Source organism: Vigna unguiculata, chromosome 10 (assembly GCF_037176805.1).
Source record: "Vigna unguiculata cultivar grain cowpea cultivar isolate G323 ecotype 2 chromosome 10, ASM3717680v1, whole genome shotgun sequence".
Classification (NCBI taxonomy): domain Eukaryota; kingdom Viridiplantae; phylum Streptophyta; class Magnoliopsida; order Fabales; family Fabaceae; genus Vigna; species Vigna unguiculata.
In genome coordinates, this window is record NC_140801.1 from 40,077,336 (window position 1) to 40,101,175 (window position 23,840).

Here is a 23,840-nt window from a genome sequence, read left to right on the forward strand (position 1 = left end):
GGGATGGCCAATGCTAACATGCTTAGGGGCATCTCCGTAACTATTCCCGAGCTACACACCCCATTAGCTGAGGAGTTTGTTGCCACTGTTGCTTGGCCTAGGGCCCAGGCCACTACTACTGGGGGAGGTGGAGCCTCAGCTGCTGGTGATGATGACGAGGAGGAGCTAGACGAAGAGGGCGAGGATGACGCCTGAGCATTTGGAGAGAGTGATTCACATTTTGCAGGACTTGTTTTGCTTATAGTCCTGATTTAATTTATGCTTTTAGATTTTAGTTTTTTTTTTAACTTTCTTTTGATAGTATTGAACTTTTTAGCGTAGTGTAGAACTTTGTAACTTGGTTGTGGTGAACTAATCTTTTGCATTAAATTAGTACTTTTCATGATCATCTTTTGTGCTTGCTATGAAATGATGTTGAATTGGCTTGTGAGCATGAGCTTGTGGTTGTTCTCATTTTGATATAGTGATGCTTGATTTGAATTATGATCAATGATTTTGGCATATGTTGACAATTGTGGAACCCAAATACCCTGTGAGAGGTTGTGCCCTAGAGTTGATTTGTGTGAATGTTATCACTGTGGACTCATAATTGACTTTGCTTGAGTTCATTTGCTAATCACTTACTTGCATGCTACAGATGATCAAGGCCATCTTTCTTTTTGCCTGTTACATAATTGAGCCAATTTTTTTCAAGTTGATTTCTTGTGCAAACCCTTTGAATCTTCTTTGAGCCTCATTCCTTGAACCTTGAGCATAGTGAAGATATTGACTACCTTACTTTGAGCTTGAGAGAGCAAATGATTGTTAGTCATGAGTATGGTTCAAGTTTGGGGGAATTATTGCTAATATAAGGGAGCATGGGAAAATTTGTAAAGTTTTTGGTTCAATTCAAAAAAAAAAAGAAAAAAAAGAAAAAAAAAGAAAAGAAAAGAAAAGAAAAGAAAAGAAAATTGGTGCAAGCAAGTTGGGAATTGGTTTCATTGGTTCAATAAAGAAGGGAGAAAAATACTTTCATGAATTGATTAGTTGCTCTCTTAGCTCAAGGCACTTTTGTTATCCTGAAAAACCAAATTTCCTTCTTAGCCTAGCCACGATACAAGCCATAAAAGACCTTGTGATGATAGCATGCTTGTGAAAGTTTTAGCCATTTTGAACAAAAAGCAAAGTTAAATTGTGTGACATTGTGATGGTAGAGAGAATTTTGTTTATATCCATACACCTGTGGGCTTGAGTGAAACACTTGTTCTTGTGAGAAGTGGTTCCCATTGATCAAGGAAACATTTTGCCATGATTGTTGATCCCTTATAAACTCTTGCATGCACTTGTGAAATTTTTGTTTATGAACACCATAGCTTTAGTTTGCCTTGCTAATGAAACACATGTGCTACACAATCTTTCAAATAAGAGCAAGCACAATTGACATTTGTTTTCTTGAGTTGCTAGATCATTGCAATTGTGTTGTTCATCTAGGCCAAGTTACCTTTTTGCTTGAGGACAAGCAAGGTTTTAAGTTTGGGGGAGTTGATAATGTTAATTTTTACCATTATCCAAGCTATATTTCATTAGCAAAATCATCTCTTCCAAAGCTTTTAACCTACTTAATCCTCAATTTTACCTTACTTTTGTAAATAAATACATTTTGGGTTACATTTATCTAAATATACCACTAATCCCCATTTTTTGTGTCCTTTTTGTAGATGGGAAGCTTTGTTCCAAAAATTCAGACTAATGAGTGACCCGGAATAGCAAGGAGAAGAAGAAAAATGTCAACAGGAAGCGCCTAGCGACACGAAGCAAGCGCCAGGCGGAACATACCGCCAGTCAAGCGCCAACCAAGCGCCAGCCAGGCGCCCCTGTTACGAACCGCCTGGCGGTAACTGGACACCGTCGGGCGGTAGTTGTTAGTTTTGCCCCCTGTTTGCTCGATACCGCCTGACGGTGAGACCCTTCCGCTAGGCGCCAGTGTTCGTTGATGTGGCAAGTTGGCTCTTTTTCTTCTGTTTTCGCGAAGGGAAACGAATCTTTGGCATTTTGGAGGCACGAAGAACGCATTTGGAGAGCTTGGAGGAGTGCTAGGGCTTGTGGGAACAGCTCCATCTTCCTCTTTGTATCTCTTTCTCTTCCACCTCTTTCATTTGCAAGCTTGAGCTCTCCATGACAATGGAGAGCTAAACCCATTTTTGTTGGGGTTAGATGTAGCCACGAAACTCTTATGTAAATGCAAATGTTTTGATTATATATATGACTCTTTCATTAATTGCTAGTCTTCTTATTTCTTCACTTAAAGCTTGCATTGATTTAGCCATCTCTTGCATGATTTTTGGTTCATTGGGTGTGGAAATATCTTTTGAAACCTAGATTTGGAATAAGAAAACCCAATGGAGCTTGTACCTAGGAATGGGACTTGACCCATTGGTTGTCTTAAACCTTTGTGCATAAAGCAAATTTGCTTATTAAGAGTTCAAGGAATTGACTTTTAATAAGGAAATTTAGGCTCAATCTATTAAGGAATTAGGGTTTGAGTAATATTGTGGGTTGGCATTAGCATATTAATGAAGATGATGTTAAATTGTAGTTGCATGAGAGCATAGTTGGTGAATTCTAACCCCGGCAATATCAACTCATTTCATTTCTAATCTTTTCCATTCACTAAGTGCCTTTAACTTCCAAAGTTCAATTTTAATTATTTATGCAAAATTTAATTTCATACAAAAAACCAAATTATGAATTTATTCATTAGTTTAAATTAGTCACTAATTACGCAAATATTTAGTATACACGAGTCTCTTGGGAAACGATATTCCGGTCTTACCGGTTACTACTTGCGCGACTTGGTACACTTGCCAAAGTCTTAACAAGTTTTTGAAACTCCTCCTCCAGCGGAAGCATTCCCAACCACGAGTACTCCTTTTTTGCCCTTTTCTGTACCGCCGTTCTTTTCTTAATGGGACAAGCTTCGTTGGAACCCTTGCCAGGAAGACTTTCGATACTAGGACCATACTGCACTCGTCTGAGCTGGTTTTAACCATCAGCTTTGATACCAATTGTTAGGAACAAGGCAATAAAGGAAAGAATAAAAGAGAGAAAAAAAAAGACAAAGAATTAAACGTGGTTCGGAGTACAATGTGTATGCGTACGTCCACGACTACACTAGAAAGTATGTGGCATAAAGTGTCAACATTTTACAAAGTGTTGCCATTAAAAGATTTTAAGCCATGGATGTATAATTGTTGCCTATGTTATTATGTTTAGGCAACATTTTATACCTCTGGATAAATCTAATATTACCTAAAGTAAAAAAATGTTATAGTGATATCAATAAGGAAATAATTTGTTCTTAATTGTATAACTTTTCTGACTTTTGGCTAAGACATAACTTAATCCACATAAAGGACCTGCTTATATATCAGAGTTGCTTTTTTATACCAAATATTCATTACTTTAAGAAAGGAAAATATAATCTAATTAGGGTGTCGGGTTTCAGAATGTATTTTTCTAATGTTAAAAGTACTAAAATTTAGATGACTCCTTTTAACTAACAATTAATTACATTTTTATTTTAGGTAGGTAAAATTTTAAATGTGTGTTTCTTTTTATATCTTGAAATTAGTTTACAAAAACTTATTTTAAAAATTTGAATTATTTTTTTTAAATATTGTGTTATTTTTTAATTAGGTTAATGTTTGAAAATTATAATTTTTCAAAGGAAGTTTTTAAAAATAACCCAATTCAATCCATTAAACATTGAATTAGATTAAATTTACTATAAAAAATGTTATAATTCCAGCCTAATTATATTTTAATGGATTAGATAATAGATTTGTCCAAATCCTATACCAATGGCAAAACCCCTACTTATATTAATTTGTTGTACTTAAAAGTATAAAATTCAAGTGACATGTATCAAAATCTCAGTCACAACCACATTGAGTGGATGAATTTCACCTAAATATATAGTGCCGATTTTCTTCTGAACCATTTTTTTCTTCATCAGTAAGTGAATTTATTTATCACATTCATAACAATAGGTAAGGCCAAAACATCTCTTTCACAATGAAGCTTTGTTCGAAGCTCTACCTACCCATGTCGTGGCGGGCAGAGTCACACTATCATAGAAGCTGAATAAAGAAAACGAAATGAATAATTTTTTTCTATAAAAGAAGTTGCTGTGTTATTTGCTAGAAACTTCCAATGGCCAAGTTATCAGTTTTGGCAGAACGTAGGATTTTTTAATAATTAAATTTTAATAATTTTTTTAATTTGAGATGACATTTTTTAAATAATTTTTATTTTTTTATTTATTTCTTTAATTTGAAAACTACTTCGAACATATTATTTCATGTTATAAAAAAAATTGTTAAAATATCAATTTCGATATCGATATGAGCGTTGCCTTAAGTTACTTGAAAATAAAGCAACAGATAATAGCATGGGAAGAAAAGATAAACGACAAGAGACAACGAATTGTTGGCTCATTCATTTGAAAAAGATACAAACATCAAACAAGAGACAACGAGTTGTTGGCTCATTCATATCCTAAGATCATGGATAGGTTGGCAATTTTAGCTATTAATTCTGCATCCCAGGAAATTTTACAGGCTGTGAAGATGATATTACACCGTTTCACTTATGATAATATAACACTTTTATTAAACCTAAGATATTCGGTCTAAGCCTCACATTTTAGACAAGGTCAAGTCCATTGCATCTACTACGAAATCTGCAAACAAAGGAATACACAAGCTGTTATTATAAACATGTTTCCTAACAAACATATGTGTAGTGTTTTCATGTGACGAACTTGTTTTTGCAGTAAATAAGAATATAACATTCCCAGGGAACACAATTGAAGTTGAGTCTTACCAGCATCTTCTTTTGTGAAACACAACGGGGGTGTAACTCTGAAGACATTTCCATAGTAACCACCCTTGCCAATAAGTACCCCTAATTCTGTAGTAAAGCAGAATGATGAGTTTGTAATACAGAAGAAAACTATAGCTAGAACCAAAGTGCATAGGGTATTAATTTTACCTTTCAATTGGTCCATTACATGCAATGTTTCTGCTTTTGCTGGAGTTTTAAGCTCACGATCAGTGACAAGTTCAACTCCTAGCATCAGGCCTCTTCCTCTCACATCACCAATCACTACAGAAGAAACCAAGGTGGGTTATAAAATTTGTTCTAAAAAAAGTGAAATCATGATAGTTTTGTGTCTCTAATGCTGTAAATAATGTACTCTACTCCTAAAATATTAAAGACTTGTTTCTTCATTTTGTATCTAGAACTTGAGAATGTGTACCGAAAATCACTTTCCTATTTTTTTATCCAAACAGAGCATGCATATATTAGAAGAAATTCTTGGATGTAAAACTGTAATGAGAATGAAATAAGAAGGGTGAAGAAGATATTACATTCATATTTGTCCTTTAGGGTAGTGAGCCTATCTTTCAAATAGGAGCCAACCTCAAGTGCATTTTTTTGAAGCTGTTCTTTCTCTATTACTTTTAAAACAGCCAACCCTGCTGCAGTACTAACAGGATTCCCTCCAAAGGTGTTAAAGTAATTCCTGTGGGTTAAGACCTCTGCAATCTCTGGAGTTGTTACAACAGCACCAAGGGGAAAACCATTCCCAATGCCCTGCCAAATTAGAATAAAAACAGAAAAATTATTTTTTAATAAAGTTTTGTTGATATACAATATATACATGACAATACCTCAATAAATGAAAGAAAAGTTGGATGTAATTCGAAAAGAAAATGGTTTGGTGTGTGTCAAAAATTAAATTTTGTCAAAGAAAAAATTTGTCAAAATATCATATTCCACAAACAAAATGAAAAAAATGTTTTTGGACATCATTTAACAATTTTTATAAGAGTAAACTAATCTTAATAAAAATTAACTTTTATATTTTTAAAAGAAAAAAAAATAGATAATAATGAAGGATAGTGTCAAATAACAGTAAAAAAAAAAATGTGATGTAAAAATAACTGTATCCTAATATATCGATAATTATCTATCCAAACAAATCATAATCTTACACGACATTAGTAAAGTTACCTTAGCCATTGTGACTATGTCAGGAACAACATTGTGGGACTCAAATCCCCAAAAATGGCTACCAGTGCGACCAAAGCCAGCCTGAACCTCATCTGCAATGAAAAGTCCTCCTGCTTTTTTGATGGTATCGTATACAGAAGGCAAGTAACCAGGAGCCAGTTCAACGATACCCCCCACTCCCTATCACAAACAAAACCAGCATCAAGGTGTGTTTCATTCCCAAGTTGTTTCAATCATAAGTTAAATTATAATATCTTGTTACATCAAGGTATAAATACACATTTAGTAAAAGTTTAATTTGCTACCCGAACTTTAGGAATATTCAATTTGGTACCCCAATTTTCTAAAGAGATTCAATTTGATCCTCTGCGTTAAGTTGGAGTTAACATCGTGTCCGTACAGGACACGTGTCAAGCCATGAAATTTTAATTTTTTTTTCAAAAAATTTAAAAACTGTCACGTGTCAGTTTATCATCGTGCTACGTGGCAGCTTACAATCATAACACGTGGCAGTGTAATAGTTGTTTTCAATTTAGTACCCCAATTTAAATTTTTGGTTCAATTTAGTACCCAATTTTTTAAAATCATCCAATTTTGTCATCTTCCATTTGAGACCAAATTAGTAAATAAGTTTAATTACAACCTATATATACATGTTACAATAACTTTTACTAATATATACATCAAATCATTTCACCTAAATACTTAAATTATTTTATTTTTTACATTTTAACCTTTGTAATTTTTTATACATGAAATTTTTTACACTTGTCATGATTAAAATAATTTGAATATTTAGGTGTAGTGATTTGATGTATAAATTCAAAACAATTATTTTAACATGTTTATATAAGTTATAATTTAGCTTATTTACTAATTTGGTCTCAAATAGGAAAGGACGATATTGGATCATTTTAAAAAATTTGGGTACTAAATTGAACCAAAAATTTAAATTAGGGTACTAAATTGAAAATAACTATTACACTGCCACATGTCATGATTGTAAGCTGTCACGTGGCACAATAATAAACTGACACGTTGCAGTTTTTAAATTTTTGGAAAAAAAAATAATTTTTTTGAAAAAAAAAAATTAAAAAAAAATAAAAATTTCATGGCTTGACACGTGTCCTATACGGACACGGTGTTAACTCCAACTTAACGGAGAGGACCAAATTGAATCTCTTTAGAAAATTGGGGTAACAAATTGAACATTCCTAAATTTTGGATACCAAATTGAACTTTCCGAAAAAGTTTGGGTACCAAATGTGTATTTATACCTTACTTCAATTATCACAACATGATGTTAGATATACATATTTGTCTTAATACCTGTATAGCTTCAGACATGAAGGCTGCAACATGTCCAGAAGTTCCAAAGTTAATGATATCTTGAACATCTCTTGCATATTTCTCTCCATCAGCACCGAAAATTCCTCTGTAAGGGTCTGGATTTACTGCATGATGAATACCACTCTGTTCACAATATCAGCACAAGAACACATAAGGGACTAAGATATACTTGAAGCATTAACACTGTAATTTTTTATTTTTTTTTTTGAGTTTGAAGGATTCAAATCAATGCTTTTAAATTTAGAAGACTAAAGCCGGATTTATAAAAAATTAAGAAGTATAAAAACAAAATTAAATCTTAAATGAAAATTATAATACTATATAAAATATAATGGAACTTCATTTTGGGTCAAAAATGTGAGATTAAAAAATAAAAAATTTAAAAAATATAAAAATTTATCTCAGTATAAAATCAAAATAATCGTAATTAATTTGACACAAGCAAGGAATACGGTGCCGTATTATTGAGAAATTCACAATTACAAGGTCATCATATTTCACAGAAAATCTTTCAAAATTATCTCTAGTTTCAAATTTATCTGAAAGAGTCCTAATTATGATAATTTTTGACACATATAATGAACTTATCTGCCTATCGTTAATATTCTAATAAAGAAACTGAAAATTATTCCGAAGATAGGATAACACATGATAGATGCTTTTTTGTTAATAATGTAGAACGGAAACAAAGCCAAGTCAGAGAAAACGTGTATGAAATATCATTTGCTATTAGGATGGTCCACACTCTGTATTCAATTTCTTAAATACAGAGTTTGATAAAAGTACTTTTTAAGAGTGAGAGGAAACAAAGTTAGTTCTTACCCATAAATACCATGTTTGATTATACTATTAAGTAATATTTAGTAATATAAGATCTTCAAAACACTTTTTTTCTCGGAATTTAACATCTTGATCATTAAATTGTTTATTATTAGACATGAGTGATAAGCCTAATAACATAATACAATACATTAAGAGTTAATTCATTTATAAACCGAGTTTTTAATCATATGTCAGCATCACTTCATATGTGACCCGTGACACACGTCCATTGTAGCTAGACACAACAAAGAGTTGTTGTGGAACGTGGAAATTTGCGTTAAAAAATTGAGTTTAGTACCGATGTGATGATCCACTCAACTATACGTGTCACCAGTACGTAGACTTGTGTTCTGGGTAATTTTTAAATTATTCCTTTTAAATAATAATAAAAATAAAAAATATGTGAATTTACTGTATATAATTTTATTTTTGTAAATATTACTTGTGTTAGTTTTTTTTATTATTTTGGGATTAAATAGTACCAATTGCTATATGAAATTTAAAAATGAAAAAAATAATAATAATAATTTGTACCTGCACAACATTAAATTTCCAGATGCTTTGAGCTGTGGCTCCCATTGTTCCAGCTGCATTACCGTGATAAGCATTCCTCACAGATATTATGTCATGACACCCGGTGTACAACCTTGCTATCAGAATGGCCAATTCGTTTGCTTCTGTTCCAGAGTTTGTGAAAAACACTACCTAACATAATGAAAACGACAAAGTTTTTTATTATTTCAAATAAAAAAATGTAATCGTAAAATAAAATATTAATGTGAAACACCTTTTTTACATTATTAACTTGTTGAAAGAAATAAATAATATTGAAACACTGTGCAATACTGAAGCACCATGCCATCCACGCATCCAGTGGCATCTCAATCCAATGAACCCATTAATATATGGACAAAGAAAGCAATATTTTACAAATAAAATACGAAAATACGAAATTCTACCAGATCATTGAAACATGCCCATCTTTTGAGATAGTGGCTGACGTGGAACCTGCTCTAAAAGTTTTGAACTTCATCATTTCGTTCGCTTTAATTTCTTTATTTTCTCTTCAAATCAGCACCCGTAAAAATATGATACAGAACAATTTTCTAATGATTCACAAAGAAAAATGCATACCATCCTTGATTTAAAATAAACAAAAATTATTTCCTATTGGTTTGGTTATCCAACTAATGCTTTTATTTTATACATGTAAATCAGATAGAACAGAGAAACAGTTATCGTTAAAGTTGTATGGAGAAGTCACGTTCATCATCATTCAGATCATAAAGCGAAAGCGAAGCCGTTTTATTTATAAAAAAGAAATTTAATCAAGTGTGCTAATATTTTGGTAATTATTGTGATGGTTGTAATAATTGTTTCTTTAGAATTTTTATTTTATCTTAATAACAATTTTGAAATGGTTAGATCAAGCAAAAATAAAATCTTTATTATCTTCTAATCCCAATAAAAAAAAATAAGGTTAAAAAAAATAAATAAATATCACAAGAAAAAGTGTAGAGCTGACCGAATATTTTAGTTCACAGGTTCGCTTAAGTTAATTTTTAATTAATTTTGTGTGGACCAACACAGGATAGACTACATAGTCTGTGAGCCAACAAAAGGTAGACCGATATAGTTCGTGGATCAACAATAGGTAAACCAGCATAGTCTGTGGTCTAACACTAGGTAGACCTACATAGTCTGTGACATGGACTAGCATAATTCGTGAACCAGCAAAAGATAGACTCGCATAGCTCCGTAGACCAGCATAGTTCGTGAACTAATGATAAATAGATCCATATAGATCCATATTGACTTAAATTCTTAAAAGTCGGTGTCCAATACTATATAGATCACGTGTGTTTCTTATAAGCAAATTGATTATTAAAGTTTTTTCTCATGTTCAAACACTTCTATTGTTAGGTTTATTTTATGACGTTAGAAAAAATTAAAATTATTTTTATTTTCAAGATATACTTACAAATTAAGAATTATAAAATTTAAATATTATTAAAAAAAATAAAATTATACATTTTTTTATTTTTACTAATTTAATTAAATAAAAATCAGGTTATTAAATTTTACATCCCTACGAAAAAAATAAACGAAGTGTGTCCATGTTGTCATCCCTCCTAAAAAAAATAAATAAATAAAAACAGGAAGACACAATAAGAGTGTGGAAAAGAGGAACTAACCTTTAGGTCACCGGGAAGCTTAGAAGCCAAAGCTTGAGCGAAATCCGCGATGGCGTGGTTAAGATATAGAACGGTGGAATGCTGCAACTTTGTGGTTTGGTTCACTATAGCCTCCACTACATCAGGGTGACAGTGGCCGCAACACACCGTAGCAATCCCTCCAAACGCATCCACGTATCTTCTCCCATTCTCATCGAACAGGTACTGTTTCTTTCCCTCCACTATGTTCACCTGCACCTCCAACCATTACTTTATCACTTTTTTATTTTCACACAAGTAAATCTTTATTATTCCTATCAAATGCTCATTGGATATTAAAACTACTCTATCAGAATTCAATTAATTTTGCAGAGCATTAACTCCATTCAATCAGAAATAGAAAAAACTTTAAATATTTTCACTCTTGCATTAAACCTACTAAATAAAAAATAATAATTCGTAGAACTCTTTAAAAATTAATTATTTAATTAAAAATATATTAAAAATTAACATGAGATATAGTTTTGTTAATTTTTTTTTTAAATATATATATGTAGTTAGCTAAAAATATATAATTATTTGCTGTGGATTTATGCCTTTTATAATAACCATATTTTTTTATGAATTAAGGCATAAATTATTTTACTATATATTTGACTTAAGAATGTTATTTATCAAAACCATTATAATAAGAAAAATGTATTAACTATAATAATATATGAAAATTATTTTGAAAATAGCGTAAAAATTGTGAGGCTGGTGTTGCACATGTTCAAAATTGTGCACATGGTAAAAGCTTTGAAACAGAGTCGTTGTATTTGTTGTGGGAAAATAATCTGGTGTTGGGTGAACTCACGGGGTTTTTGTACATATGCAAAATGGAAGGACTCAGATACTCTCTGCGCTTCGCCAGAATCTCATCGGCAGTAGGTCCCACATACGGCAGCGGAGAGTAATCAAACGGTGGAAGGTTTTGGACAGTAGGGCCCTTCTCAGCGTCCACCGCCACTTGAGCAAAGTTGCGTCGCCAGTGAAGCAGCTGCGACCGTTGCGTCAATAGCCTCCTGGAAAGAGGAAACATAATTTTGACTCTGGCAGAGCAGAATTTTTCGGTGATCCGGAGAGAAACTCAACCCGATCAGAGAAATGGAGGAGAGAACTGAAGAGAACGGCTTGAGCAAACGAAGAGTGGGAAGTATCTTATATAGAAAGAATGGATAGGGAACGATGACCACGTGGACACAAGAACTGAGGGAGTGATGTGGCAACAATACTCTTGAAATCGGTGAAAGTTACCGTTTTGGAATTCCTTATTCTTATTCTTGAAAATTAATTAAGTGGATAGTTGTTAATCAATTGTTAATCAATTGTATAAATTAATTTTTGATTGAAAATATAGTATTCTTTTCTGAATGGATTAGCATGAAGGGGTATATGTAAATATATATCAATCTTTATTATTTGTAAATTTATTCCATTTCTAACTTTAAAATATTAAATTATATTTCGAAGTAAGTTTATGGAGTTATTACTCTTTTCAATGTAGTAAATTATGTATAATTAAGCTAAAAATTAAGCAAACTTATATATAATGAAAAATTAAAAAGTGAACAATAAAAATTGCATCAAAAAGTTTAGAAAATCAAATAAAGATGGTAAAAAGATTAAAATTTCACAAAAAAAAATAAAAGCTAAAATTTCAAAGTTCATAAAATATAAAGACATAATTAAAGCAAAATATAATTAATTATAAAAAACATTCAATATTACATTAAAGATTTTATTTATTACATAAAATTTGATCAGGAATAAAAATATCAATCAATGCTACATTTAATTTTTATTTATTATATCAAATTTATTAAGCAATAAGAATATAAATATAAATAGTTATTACATTTATTGGTCATAAACTATGCACTAATAATTCAACTTGGGGTCACGTATTCGTGTCGGACACGTATTCGTGTCGGACACGTATTCGTGTCGGACACGTATTCGTGTCGGACACGTATTCGTGTCGGACACGTATAGTATCTGATACTTTAGAATACTTTAGCAATAATTATTAATGAAGTATCTACTTTATAAATTCATAGTACACTACAATAAAATCTTTGAATAGTGACCAATTTTAGTGACAAAAAAATAATTAGTCACTATATAGTGACGAATTTGACAACTAAAATAGTTCCAAAAAATAATAATTGGTCTCTAAATTGATAATTAAAATAGTTTCAATTATGAATTAACATTAGCTACCATGTTTTGACTACCAAAATAATTGGTCTCTAATTAGAAAATTTGGATTCACACATTAACAATCACAATCATATATTTATTATGTATTATGTTTTTATGAATTATTGTAAAATTATATTTTTATATCACGTATCTATCACGTATCATATCATATTATTCTTTAAAATAAATGTATCGACATATTGGATATGTGTTGTATCTGATAGACGTATCATATTTGTGTATCATAGGTCATAAATGTTAAATTTATTAATCATAAATTCTATTAAATTAATATATATACCTGATATTTATTGAATAAAAAAGGCATGATATTGGATAAAAGAGTAGGACGAGTTTAGTATAAGATAAGTGCAATGATATATTTTAATAAAAGTGAATTCATGATATGATATTTTTAATTTATTTTTAACCTTACTTTGTAGTTGTTATTCGATGTGATCTTTTTTGTTTTTACTTTTTTTCAATTAAATTCCATTTTTGTGATAAATCAATTTAATTTAAGTTTTTCTATTAGATATTTATAAACGATAATAATATTGTGCTTGTACGTACCATGTATCAGTTCGTAGTATTTTTTTGTTATTTTTTTTTGTTTTACTTGTCAAATTCATGTCATGTCACTTGACAATGTTAATATCACGTGTTAGTATCAATTTCATGTCACATAATACTAACATTGTCAAGTGATAAGACACTGACATTGTCAAGTGACAAAATGCAAGATTGACATGTGAAAAAATAACTTAAAAACTATATAGAAAAAAAAAAACAAAACAAGAAAAAAGAAAAATCATTTAAACTAACATTGATATGTACAAATATAACATTAATGTTCTTTATGCAAATATAACATAAAGGTTAAATTAAATCAATTTAACATAAAATGTAATTTAATTAAATCAAAACACTCTCTTTAACAAAAACTAACAACTAACAATTGTCCATAAAAAAAAATTGAACCAAAGACCAAATTAAATACAATAAAAATAAAAGAATAGAGACCTAAAAGATAATTTTAACCTTCGTTCTATTGAATTTCAATTTAACAGTTCAGGTTAATTAATAATAATGAGGTGTATTTATATTCTTCATGGCATGTGTTGTAATTTAATATTCTTTCTTTCCCTTTTCTTCTCTTCAATAATAAATTAATAAAGGGTTAACTGTGTTTTAGGTCCTCAAACTATTGCGCATTTTTGGTTTTGGTCTCTCCTTCAAACTTTAATCTATTTTGGTCCCTCATCTTCTAAAACTCGTGGAATTGGTCCCCATTTTACGATGCCGTTAGGTTTTTTTTTTTTTTGAGCTAGCAAACGGAGTTCCATGTCACCCGTTATTTTAAGGGTCAATTAAGCTACAATGAAACATGGCAAAACGAAAGTTAATTACCTTATTTTACTCAGAAGCTTCAAATAGGATATGAACCCTAAAATTATGATTTAAGGATTGGAACGGTGCTAAGGTGCTAAGGAGTGTCACTGAAGAGGAAGATTGGTTCGTGTTGCAGAAACTGAGGCAACAACATTAGTCTTGAGTTAGTGATGAATAGTGGTAGCAAAGGTTTCAATTTTACGCAGAGGAAGATTGGTTCAAAAATGTCGTAGAGTTGTGCCTCGTCTTCGGAAATAACATCAAAAGTATGTGGGTGTGGGGAAAGATTGTTAGAATTGATGCTCCAATATTTCACAACCAAGAGGGGGGGGTGAATTGGTATTAACAAATCTTTGCCAGTTTTAGCACTTTTGATATTGTTTTGATAAAAACCTTTGCTTTTGAATCAATTGAAATAGTATGGTTTGATGCTTAATGTATGGAGCATTTATACTATGACAGGATATATAGAGAAATAGATAAAGCACACCGAATTTTTATACTGGTTCGATTCTTAAGAATCTACATCCAGTTCATCTAGCAAACCACAACTAGAGATATTCACTATATCACAAGAATTTCAAGATTTACAAATACACTTGATAAATCTAAATTCTAAGATAAAGGAACACACACGCAAGGCATCCACACACTTGCACAACCACACAACAGCAAGGCTATCACACACACTTGCTTTAACAACCAAAAATAGCAAGGCTATCAAACACACTTGCTTTAACCAGAAAATAGTAAATCAGAGAGTTTCAAACTATATTTAGAACACAAGAACACAACCTAAAGATTAGATTGAGTACACCTTTTCCAAGTCTAAATTTTCTTCTTCTTGCCAAGCCAAATTTGATGTGTCTTGATGAAATTCTCAAGAAGATCTTCCAAGATAGCTCCAAGAACCTGTTCCACACTTTTCTTTCTTTCTTTTGATTGCACAGCTTGTTTTAACAGCAGGTGCAGAGTCCGTTTTATAAAACCAGTTGCTGTCAGCACGAGCCTAGTCGACTACATTAGTTGGCTAGTCGACTATCGGGGCAACAGATTAACAGATTCAGGATTTTACATACATAGTCGACTACATTAGTTGGCTAGTCGACTATCGGGGCAGCAGATTAACAAATTCAGGATTTTATACACATGTCATGTTAACCATTGTCATGCTATGTCATGTTAACCATTGTCATGCTATTATGGACATCATCAAAAACATTTCAAATACATTTAATCAACAACAATCTCCCCCTTTTTTGATGATGGACAAACTTGCATAGAACAACAAACCTTTCTCCCCCTTTGGACATGATAAAAAACAGTGATAAAAAAAAACACTGCAAAAAAATAGCCAATCTCAATGAAGTATATAGCTAAAAGCTTTCAAAACCATGGGCTACCTTTGCTCCCCCTACCTTGAAACCCCCTATATGAGGAATAGGCCAATGAAATCATAGAATTTCATAACTATGGAATGCATGTCATTATATAATATGGTATCAAAGTAAAATGCAACAGATACGGATAAGAGAAATTGGAATATCAAAGTATAAGCAACATTGTCAAATCAAGTACCAAGAAAATAGCAACATGGACTTAATGGGCAAACCAAATACAACAAGTTTTATCATATGAGCTCAAAGTACAATCAATCACAAAAGAATAATCTTGATCCCAAAATCTAGATGCATGGTTACTCCCCTTAGGAACAAACAGCCAAACAACACACACAAATTTCTCCCCTTTTTTGAACATTTAGAAAAAATAAGGGACTGACATTAAAAAAATATGCAAACTATGAGACATATTCAGTATCAGTACCACAAATATTTGTTCAGACAAAGATGCAGCATAGCAAGGACAAACATGATACAAAATATGTATGCAACATTCAGCTCATACAACATATAGGCAAAAGAGATATCCTATTTACGCTTCTGAAACTAGATCAGGCAGTGTACATGTTAACACCAATTTAAGCCAAAATGAAAACAAAAGGAGAAAGATAGAAAGATTACTATCCCATTATTTGGACATTTCAGCTTGTGGAGATCCTTCCTCATCATCAACAATGGCAGTGACAAATTTCTTTTCTCATATGAAGGTTGCGGGAAGGATGAACAACAACAACACAATTCAAATAGCACAATGAAAAGGGAATATAGGTAACTTACTACAACTTCTCAACATTAGGATTTTAAAGAAATTGGGAGTTTTGAAAACAATTTGAGAATGGGGATTTAGGGTTCTGATCTTATTTAGGGATTTGGTAGTGTTGTTTATGACTTTTGGAATTAATTTGAAAGTTATCTCAAAAACTTTACCAAACCAAGTTTGTTGCAGACATAGTTAACTAGGTTATTAATCTAGTCGAATAGGTGCGAATTTGGACACAGGAACACAAAAAAGTATGTGGCTAGTTAACTAGCAAGTTGACTATTTTATGCAGAATGAGAAAACCTGATGCAGTATGAAAAAATAGTTAACTAATGAGTCGACTATGTAATGCAGAAATAGAAAAACTGGTGCAGTGGTGACAAATCTGGTGCAGTATGAAAACGATAGTCAACTAGATAGTCAACTTTATTTGCTGCAGAGTAGTAAAATCTGATGCAGATTTTTATGTTGTAAATGTGAAATCAAGTATGCCTAATTCATTAAAATGTTGAAGAATAACAACATAGATGCAATAACACAATTTGTATTTGTAGGAAACACTTTTGGTGCAAAAAGATTAATTTTTATGTCCTAAGAAACATCATCAAAAAGTGTTAAAAGTTGTTTTACTCACGCAGGGAATGATTGGAACTTTTCTTTACTTGTGCAGCCCAAAAAATAATACCACATTGATTATTAGGCTTTTCACAAACCCTGCAAAACAGGTAAAATACATCTAGGTACCCACTTTGTATTTGGGTCCTTTCATGTTAGCAACATAGATGGTGTTTTTAGGCAACCAAAGATATTTTCCACTTGGAACACCAACATTTTTGAAATAACAAGAATTTGATGTATGACCATTCTTTAAACAATAAAAGCAAGATACAAAAGTTGTATTGAATGCCTTCTCAGGATGAAAGAAAAGATTTTTGAAAGACTTTTGTTTCTTTGAAAAGGAATATCCATATTCATCCATTACATGCTTTTGAGAATTAAGAAGAGTATCCAAGTTGGATTTTTCTGCTGTAAACTTTGCAAGAGTTTCCTCAAGAAATTCAAATTTGTTTTTAAAGTTCTTGCAATCTTTACAATCAAAATTTTCAACTTGCAAGGTTGAATTACAATTACGAGAGGAGGTTTTATGAATGATGTCTAAATTTTCCAAATCAAAATCCAATTTCTTATTTGCCTCTTCTAATTGATCCAATCTATTTTCCAACTCTTGATAGTTCATCTTAAGCTTTTTGTTTAAACAATTAAGTTCATTTGCATCTTTATGCAATTCTTCAAATGTATCAAGAAGTTCATCATACTTTGCTTGAATATTAGAATTAGAAGTACTTATCTTGCTTTCTTGGGACTCAACATCAATCATGAAGCATGTGTTGACATCTCTATTGATGTTGTTGCTTTCTGAATTGTTATGGCCATGTTCTTCAATGCTATCTTGAGCTTTCTCCAAGGTTTCCCACATTTCTTTTGCATTCCTACATGTAGAAACTTTGTAGAATTCTTCATGGTCAGTGCTGAGGAGATGATGTATCTAGCTCTAACATCATATTGCACTTTCTTGTTCTCATCCGCAGTCCACAAATTGAAGTCTTTCTCAACCTGCACTTTGTTAATGGTATGCATAGGAATAAATGGTCCATTTACAATAGCATCCCAAACACCCATGTCAATGGATTCTAAAAAGATTTTCATTCTTATTTTCCAGAAAAGATAATTTTCTCCAGCAAACAAAGGTGGTCTATTGATAGAAACCCCTTCAGAAAACATTTGTGAAATATTGGCCATCTGTCAGGATCTAGTCGACTATGTATTCGACTAACCAGCTCTGGTGTCACTTGTTAGAATTGATGCTCCAATATTTCACAACCAAGAGGGGGGAGTGAATTGGTATTAACAAATCTTTGCCAGTTTTAGCACTTTTGATATTGTTTTGATAAAAACCTTTACTTTTGAATCAATTGAAATAGTATGGTTTGATGCTTAATGTATGGAGCATTATATTATGACAAGATAAAGAGAGAAAGAGATAAAGCACACCGAATTTTTATACTGGTTCGATTCTTAAGAATCTACATCCAGTTCATCTAGCAAACCACAGCTAGAGATATTCACTATATCACAAGAATTTCAAGATTTACAAATACACTTGATAAATCTAAATTTTAAGATAAAGGAACACACACGCAAGGCATCCACACACTTGCACAACCACACAACAGCAAGGCTATCACACACACTTGCTTTAACAACCAAAAATAGCAAGGCTATCACACACACTTGCTTTAACCAGAAAATAGTAAATCAGAGAGTTTCAAACTATATTTAGAACACAAGAACACAGCCTAAAGATTAGATTGAGTACACCTTTTCCAAGTCTAAATTTTCTTCTTCTTGCCAAGCCAAATTTGATGTGTCTTGATGAAATTCTCAAGAAGATCTTCCAAGATAGCTCCAAGAACCTGTTCCACACTTTTCTTTCTTTCTTTTGATTGCACAACTTGTTTTAACAGCAGGTGCAGAGTCTGTTTTATAAAACCAGTTGCTGTCAGCACGAGCCTAGTCGACTACATTAGTTGGCTAGTCGACTATCGGGGCAACAGATTAACAGATTCAGGATTTTACACACATAGTCGACTACATTAGTTGGCTAGTCGACTATCGGGGCAGCAGATTAACAGATTCAGGATTTTATACACATGTCATGTTAACCATTGTCATGCTATGTCATGTTAACCATTGTCATGCTATTATGGACATCATAAAAAACATTTCAAATACATTTAATCAACAACAAAGATTATTGCTCCTAAAGGCAACAATTGTGAAGAACAATGGCAAGTTATTTTGAAGATGTAGAAATTGAGCTGTAGCTATAACAAATTCCATTACTTTTGCTTCAGTTTGATCTATGGTAATGGTTTAATTTTTTTCTTTTGCAGTCCAATTCACATTTTAACTATTTTGAGTGGGTTGATGAAGGGGAATCTGAATTTCAAGGTAAAGAATATGAAATTGAAGCTAACAACGGAAAAATAGTAGAAGAATATGAAGTTTGCTTTAATAGCGAGAAATTTATCCTGGAATTGACAAAGAAAAATGAGAAGTTGAAGAGGAAATTGCAACAAGAGAGAAGATTAGGGAAATTCTTGCAATTTTTATTTCTTATGTCGTGGGAGTTTACAGTTGCATTTGTGGTTATGTTCTTGTTGAAGGTGAATTGTAATTAGGTTTGTAGTTGTGAGTTGTGGTAGTGATGGTTTTTAAGTGTTACGGGTTGTTTTGGATATGTAATGTATTTGTGGGAATTTGCTATTACCGAATGAAATGAGAATTTGCATTGCTATTGAATTGGTATTACTGCTACATAGTTTGATTTTTTTCCCTTGTGCTATTATCATCAATCTTTTGGCTATATTTGTAACTACGCGCAGGCCATATTTTTTCCCTTTCGTAGCTTTAATGAGATATTGGTTTGTTTTAAATTTGACTTATGTGAAGATTGCTATAAATCTGGCTAAGACATAAATGAGTTAATTCTTTAGTAATTTAAAAATTTTGACAGTTTGAACCAAACAAACAGATGATTAAGATCAAGTAATTATATAAAGTGGACCTTGCAACCATATGAATTAAACAACTGATAAGTCTTTACAAAAAGCATAATGTTTGCAATATTTTAGTAGTGGTCCATGATCAAAATGTGGTCCCTGCATCAAAAGTGGTGCCTACAACAAAAGGTGGTCCACCACAAGCCTACCCACCACTATAGTGTTCCATTAGTGGGTGACAATAATGCGTACATGTACACAAAAAAGACAACGTTTTCACTTAAACCAACAAACCAACTACAAAGTTACAATTAATCAAATCATGTGGGCTGTTAAGTGGAGTTGTGTTACCCCAACACTATAATTCTCTAACTTCATCAATTATTTGGTTTACGGTCATGTTCCCAATATCTAAAAATTTGTCCAACAAAACCTGTGCAATCCAATCTTTATTTGCATTCTTGTTGAACATAACCCTCCCACATCTATGACTACCAACAAGTGTCTTCACTCTAAAGGTTTGGCTATCACCAACCTTGCTCACCATTATTAAAGCCACATTTCTTTTTACAAACAACCCTTACTCTTTTGTCACCATTCTTTGACAAATTTGATTTCTTTCCCATTCAATACATTATGCTCCATAAGGGCATGCTTGAAATCCTTCAGAGAATAGAATTTCATCCCTAATATGAATTTGAAGCTCTTGTTCATATCTTCAGCATTATACTTCACAAATTTTGGCACTTTATCATTAACACCTTCATCAATATCAACATCAGAGCACATTTGCTCATTATCATATTCTTCATTGATTTCATATTGTCCAACGTAGTCATTAGTCACAAATGACCCTTCACCAACATCTTTCTTTTTCCTAACCGAATTGGACTTTGCTTTCAATCTTTTCAACCTCTCCAATACCTGCTGAAAATTTCTACGTGGCACATCATGTGCAACACTATCATTATCCATGCCAAACCCATCATCATCATCATCAACAACCCTTTCTTCTTCACTCTCATCAAGTCTATCTCGAACCCCTTCTTCCCTACCATTTTCTTCTCGAACCTCTTCTTCCCTAACCTCTTCTTCCCTACACTCTTATTCTCTAACCTCTTCTTCCCCCATTACCACTTCATCAACAACCACTTGGTCGACAACCACTTCCTCCAAAACCTTTTGCTGTAGAACCTGTTCTTGTCCCGCCTCTTTGCCGACTCCTTCAATACACTTAATTATTTATGGCATACTAGGAAGATGATCCATGTACACTTCAACTTCTTCTTCATCATCCTCTGCATACTTAGCTAGGTTCAATGCTTCCCTATCATCACTCAGTAGCCTTAGATTGTTGTAAAGGCTTTCAGATGAACTCTTCCACCAAAGTCTAACTTCACCACCATACTTGAACTCTTTGACTATCCCCAATGCTTTGAAATACGACCAACGATTATGATCAATGCATTTAACAACATGTATTTCTCCACCAACATACTTCACTCCCCTCTTTTTTCCAAACCTTCTCATATGATACAAAACGAGATCAAAACCCATTTCGAACCCTACATTGGAAAGCAACACAAAAATTACTTCGATGCTAACCTAATGGAACTAAACAGAGAAAAACAATAATGAAACCAAAAAATAACCACTTACCTTGGTCAAAGAACTTCGCGACATGAACCTCCAATTTGTGTTCGACCTGGAAACCAAAACCCCCAAATTTTCTTTCAAAATCAGAACCTTATTCCAAATTGCAGTCCCACTATCAAGCTCCTCTTCAAAAATAACAGTCGCACTCCCACTATCATCCAAGGCAAGCTGGCGAAAGGTCTCTTTGAATTCCTTTTCTGCACTTTCTAATTAACATAACCACAACTTCTCACTCCAGCTTAATTTTCGTTTTCCATGTTTGCACTATAGTTGAATTGTCCCTTAAAAATAACGTGTGACGTGGAACTTTGTCTGCCAACTAAAAAAGTATAGAAAATAATTTTTCTTGCTTTTACCTTTACAGTTTTTTCTTTTATTGTATTCATTCCTTTTCTTTTCATCCACGTCTCACAATTTTTTCTAATATATTTTTTAATAAATAATTTAATTCTCTCTAGTATTATATAATAACTCAAAGTATGTGATGTCCATTCTTTTATACAATATCGTAGGAGATATATGAAAGGTAACACCAATTTGTTCTTCTAAAATTAGGAGTTTGGTGGTGACACAAAATTGAGAGTAAAGAGAACTATTCCTTGAAAAGTTACAAAACTATTAACATTGTGTGCCAACTAGTGTTTGGAAGGATATAAAATATTTGTTGTGAAAAGATTTGGTACATTTGGAGATTCCATCTATATATGATGAGATTTTCGTTTTTTTTTCATACATCAACAATAAAATAGAGAAGTGAAACAAGTATCATATAAATTCATAATATATTCAAACTTTATCATATACTTTATAAATATTTGAATTAATTTTGTAGTGGCTAACCAAAATAAATGAGTTTCACCGTAGTTAATATAATAATCCAAGAACATCTCATCACAAATAATATTTTTTTCATTTAAATCTCCAAGGTCATGCCTCTAACTACAATCATCAAATATTTATTTATCATAAATTTTATCGTTTCACCCTAGTTATTATCATTACATTTATTTGTCATAAGCAAATAAAATGATAAATATTTGAAGCCAAACAATATAATTGAATAAATAAACAAATAGGGTCACAACAGAACTTCAGACAAATATAAATAAATAAATACCATCGGTGTGTAATTGTAGATAAATATAAATAAATAAAGTGAGGTTAGGGACACATCACTGAGGAAATATAGTTATAAAATAAATAATAGTAATAGATAAAATGATATATTTCTCATTTTCTTACCTGAGTGATTGTAGGAAATATACTTTCACTTTTTCTTTTTCTTTCTCTTTCACATTCTCTTTCTCTCTCTTCCTTTCCTTCTCTTTTTTTCTTCTTTTCTCTCTCCTTCTTCGTCTCTTCTCTCTCTTATCTTTCTTTGTTTCTCTCCCCTTCTTCTTCTTCTCTTCTCTCTTTTATCTTTCTTCGTTTCTCTCTCCTCCTTCTTCTCTTTTCCATTTTTGTTTAAGAAATTTACCCCTACCATTATATATATATATATATATATATATATATATATATATATATATAGAGAGAGAGAGAGAGAGAAAGATATATAGATAGATAGATGGGTACATATTTTAACTGTGCAAGCATTAATTACTTTCTTTTCTCTTCATATAAAGAGATAAGATACTTGTCTTATCTTCTTCTTTTTTACCGTTTGGACCATAGAGCTCAGTGACAAAGCTTAGCCATACAGAGCTTAGCCACACAGAGCTTTGCCACACAAAATTCAACCATACAAAGCTCATTCATACAATGTTCGACCATAGAAAGATCAACCATACAGAGTTCGGCCACATATAGCTTGACTATACAAAGCTTGGCCATAGAGAGCTCGACCTCAAGTACCAAGAAAAATGATAAGGATGTGGCTAAAGCTAGTGAGAATGAGAATATGTATCTACTTGCTAAGAAGTTTGTAAAGTATCTCAAGAGAAGAGGTAACAAAGGTAAGCAAAAGAGATACAATTCTAAACATAATGATTCAAATAGTACTCCTAATTTCACTTATTACAATTGTGGTAAGCAAGGCCATATAAAGATTGAATGTCCAAACATTAACCAAACAAAAGATACATGAAAAATGAAAGCAAGCCCAAGGAGAGACATGTATACATTGCTTGGAAGATAATGATGATTCAATAAGTAGCTCATCACAAGAAGAAAGTGAGGAGACAAACTTGTATCTCATGGTTGGTTATGAGTCATCATCATCAAGACAGAAGAGTTCTCTGTCCTTAAAAGATAAGAATGATTATAGTCAATTACTGCATGTTTTTTAGGAATTGCATAATGAAGCAAATAAAATTGTTGCCATAAATAATCGGCTAAAAGGTTTAAACAATTGGCTAGAAAAGAAAGTTAATCAACTAGAAACAGAATGAACCGATTTAAAAGAGGATTTAAAAAACTGGAT

At 32.0% G+C, this 23,840-nt stretch overlaps 1 protein-coding gene across 1 annotated transcript; it reads right to left on the reverse strand.

Moving 5' to 3' along the window:
- Window positions 1-4,443: 4,443 nt before the first annotated feature.
- On the reverse strand, window positions 4,444-11,590 carry LOC114165730 (alanine--glyoxylate aminotransferase 2 homolog 2, mitochondrial-like). Its single transcript, XM_028050306.2, has 9 exons — window positions 11,260-11,590; window positions 10,425-10,655; window positions 8,764-8,934; window positions 7,387-7,530; window positions 6,058-6,237; window positions 5,412-5,637; window positions 5,032-5,145; window positions 4,864-4,950; window positions 4,444-4,720 (listed from the first exon to the last, which is right to left on the reverse strand). Exons 1-9 carry the CDS (start codon window positions 11,482-11,484, stop codon window positions 4,677-4,679), a joined length of 1,422 nt encoding a protein of 473 aa, XP_027906107.2. The 5' UTR covers window positions 11,485-11,590; the 3' UTR covers window positions 4,444-4,676.
- Between the last annotated feature and the right edge of the window lie 12,250 nt (window positions 11,591-23,840).

Coding starts and splice junctions, on each gene's coding strand:
- LOC114165730 (XM_028050306.2), bottom strand. CDS start 11,484: ATGTTTCCTCTTTCCAGGAGGCTATTGACGCAACGGTCGCAGCTGCTT. Junction 5,146..5,411: donor CCTAAAGGACAAATATGAAT/GTAATATCTTCT, acceptor TTTCTTCTGTAG/TGATTGGTGATGTGAGAGGA. Junction 4,951..5,031: donor TGTAATGGACCAATTGAAAG/GTAAAATTAATA, acceptor GCTTTACTACAG/AATTAGGGGTACTTATTGGC.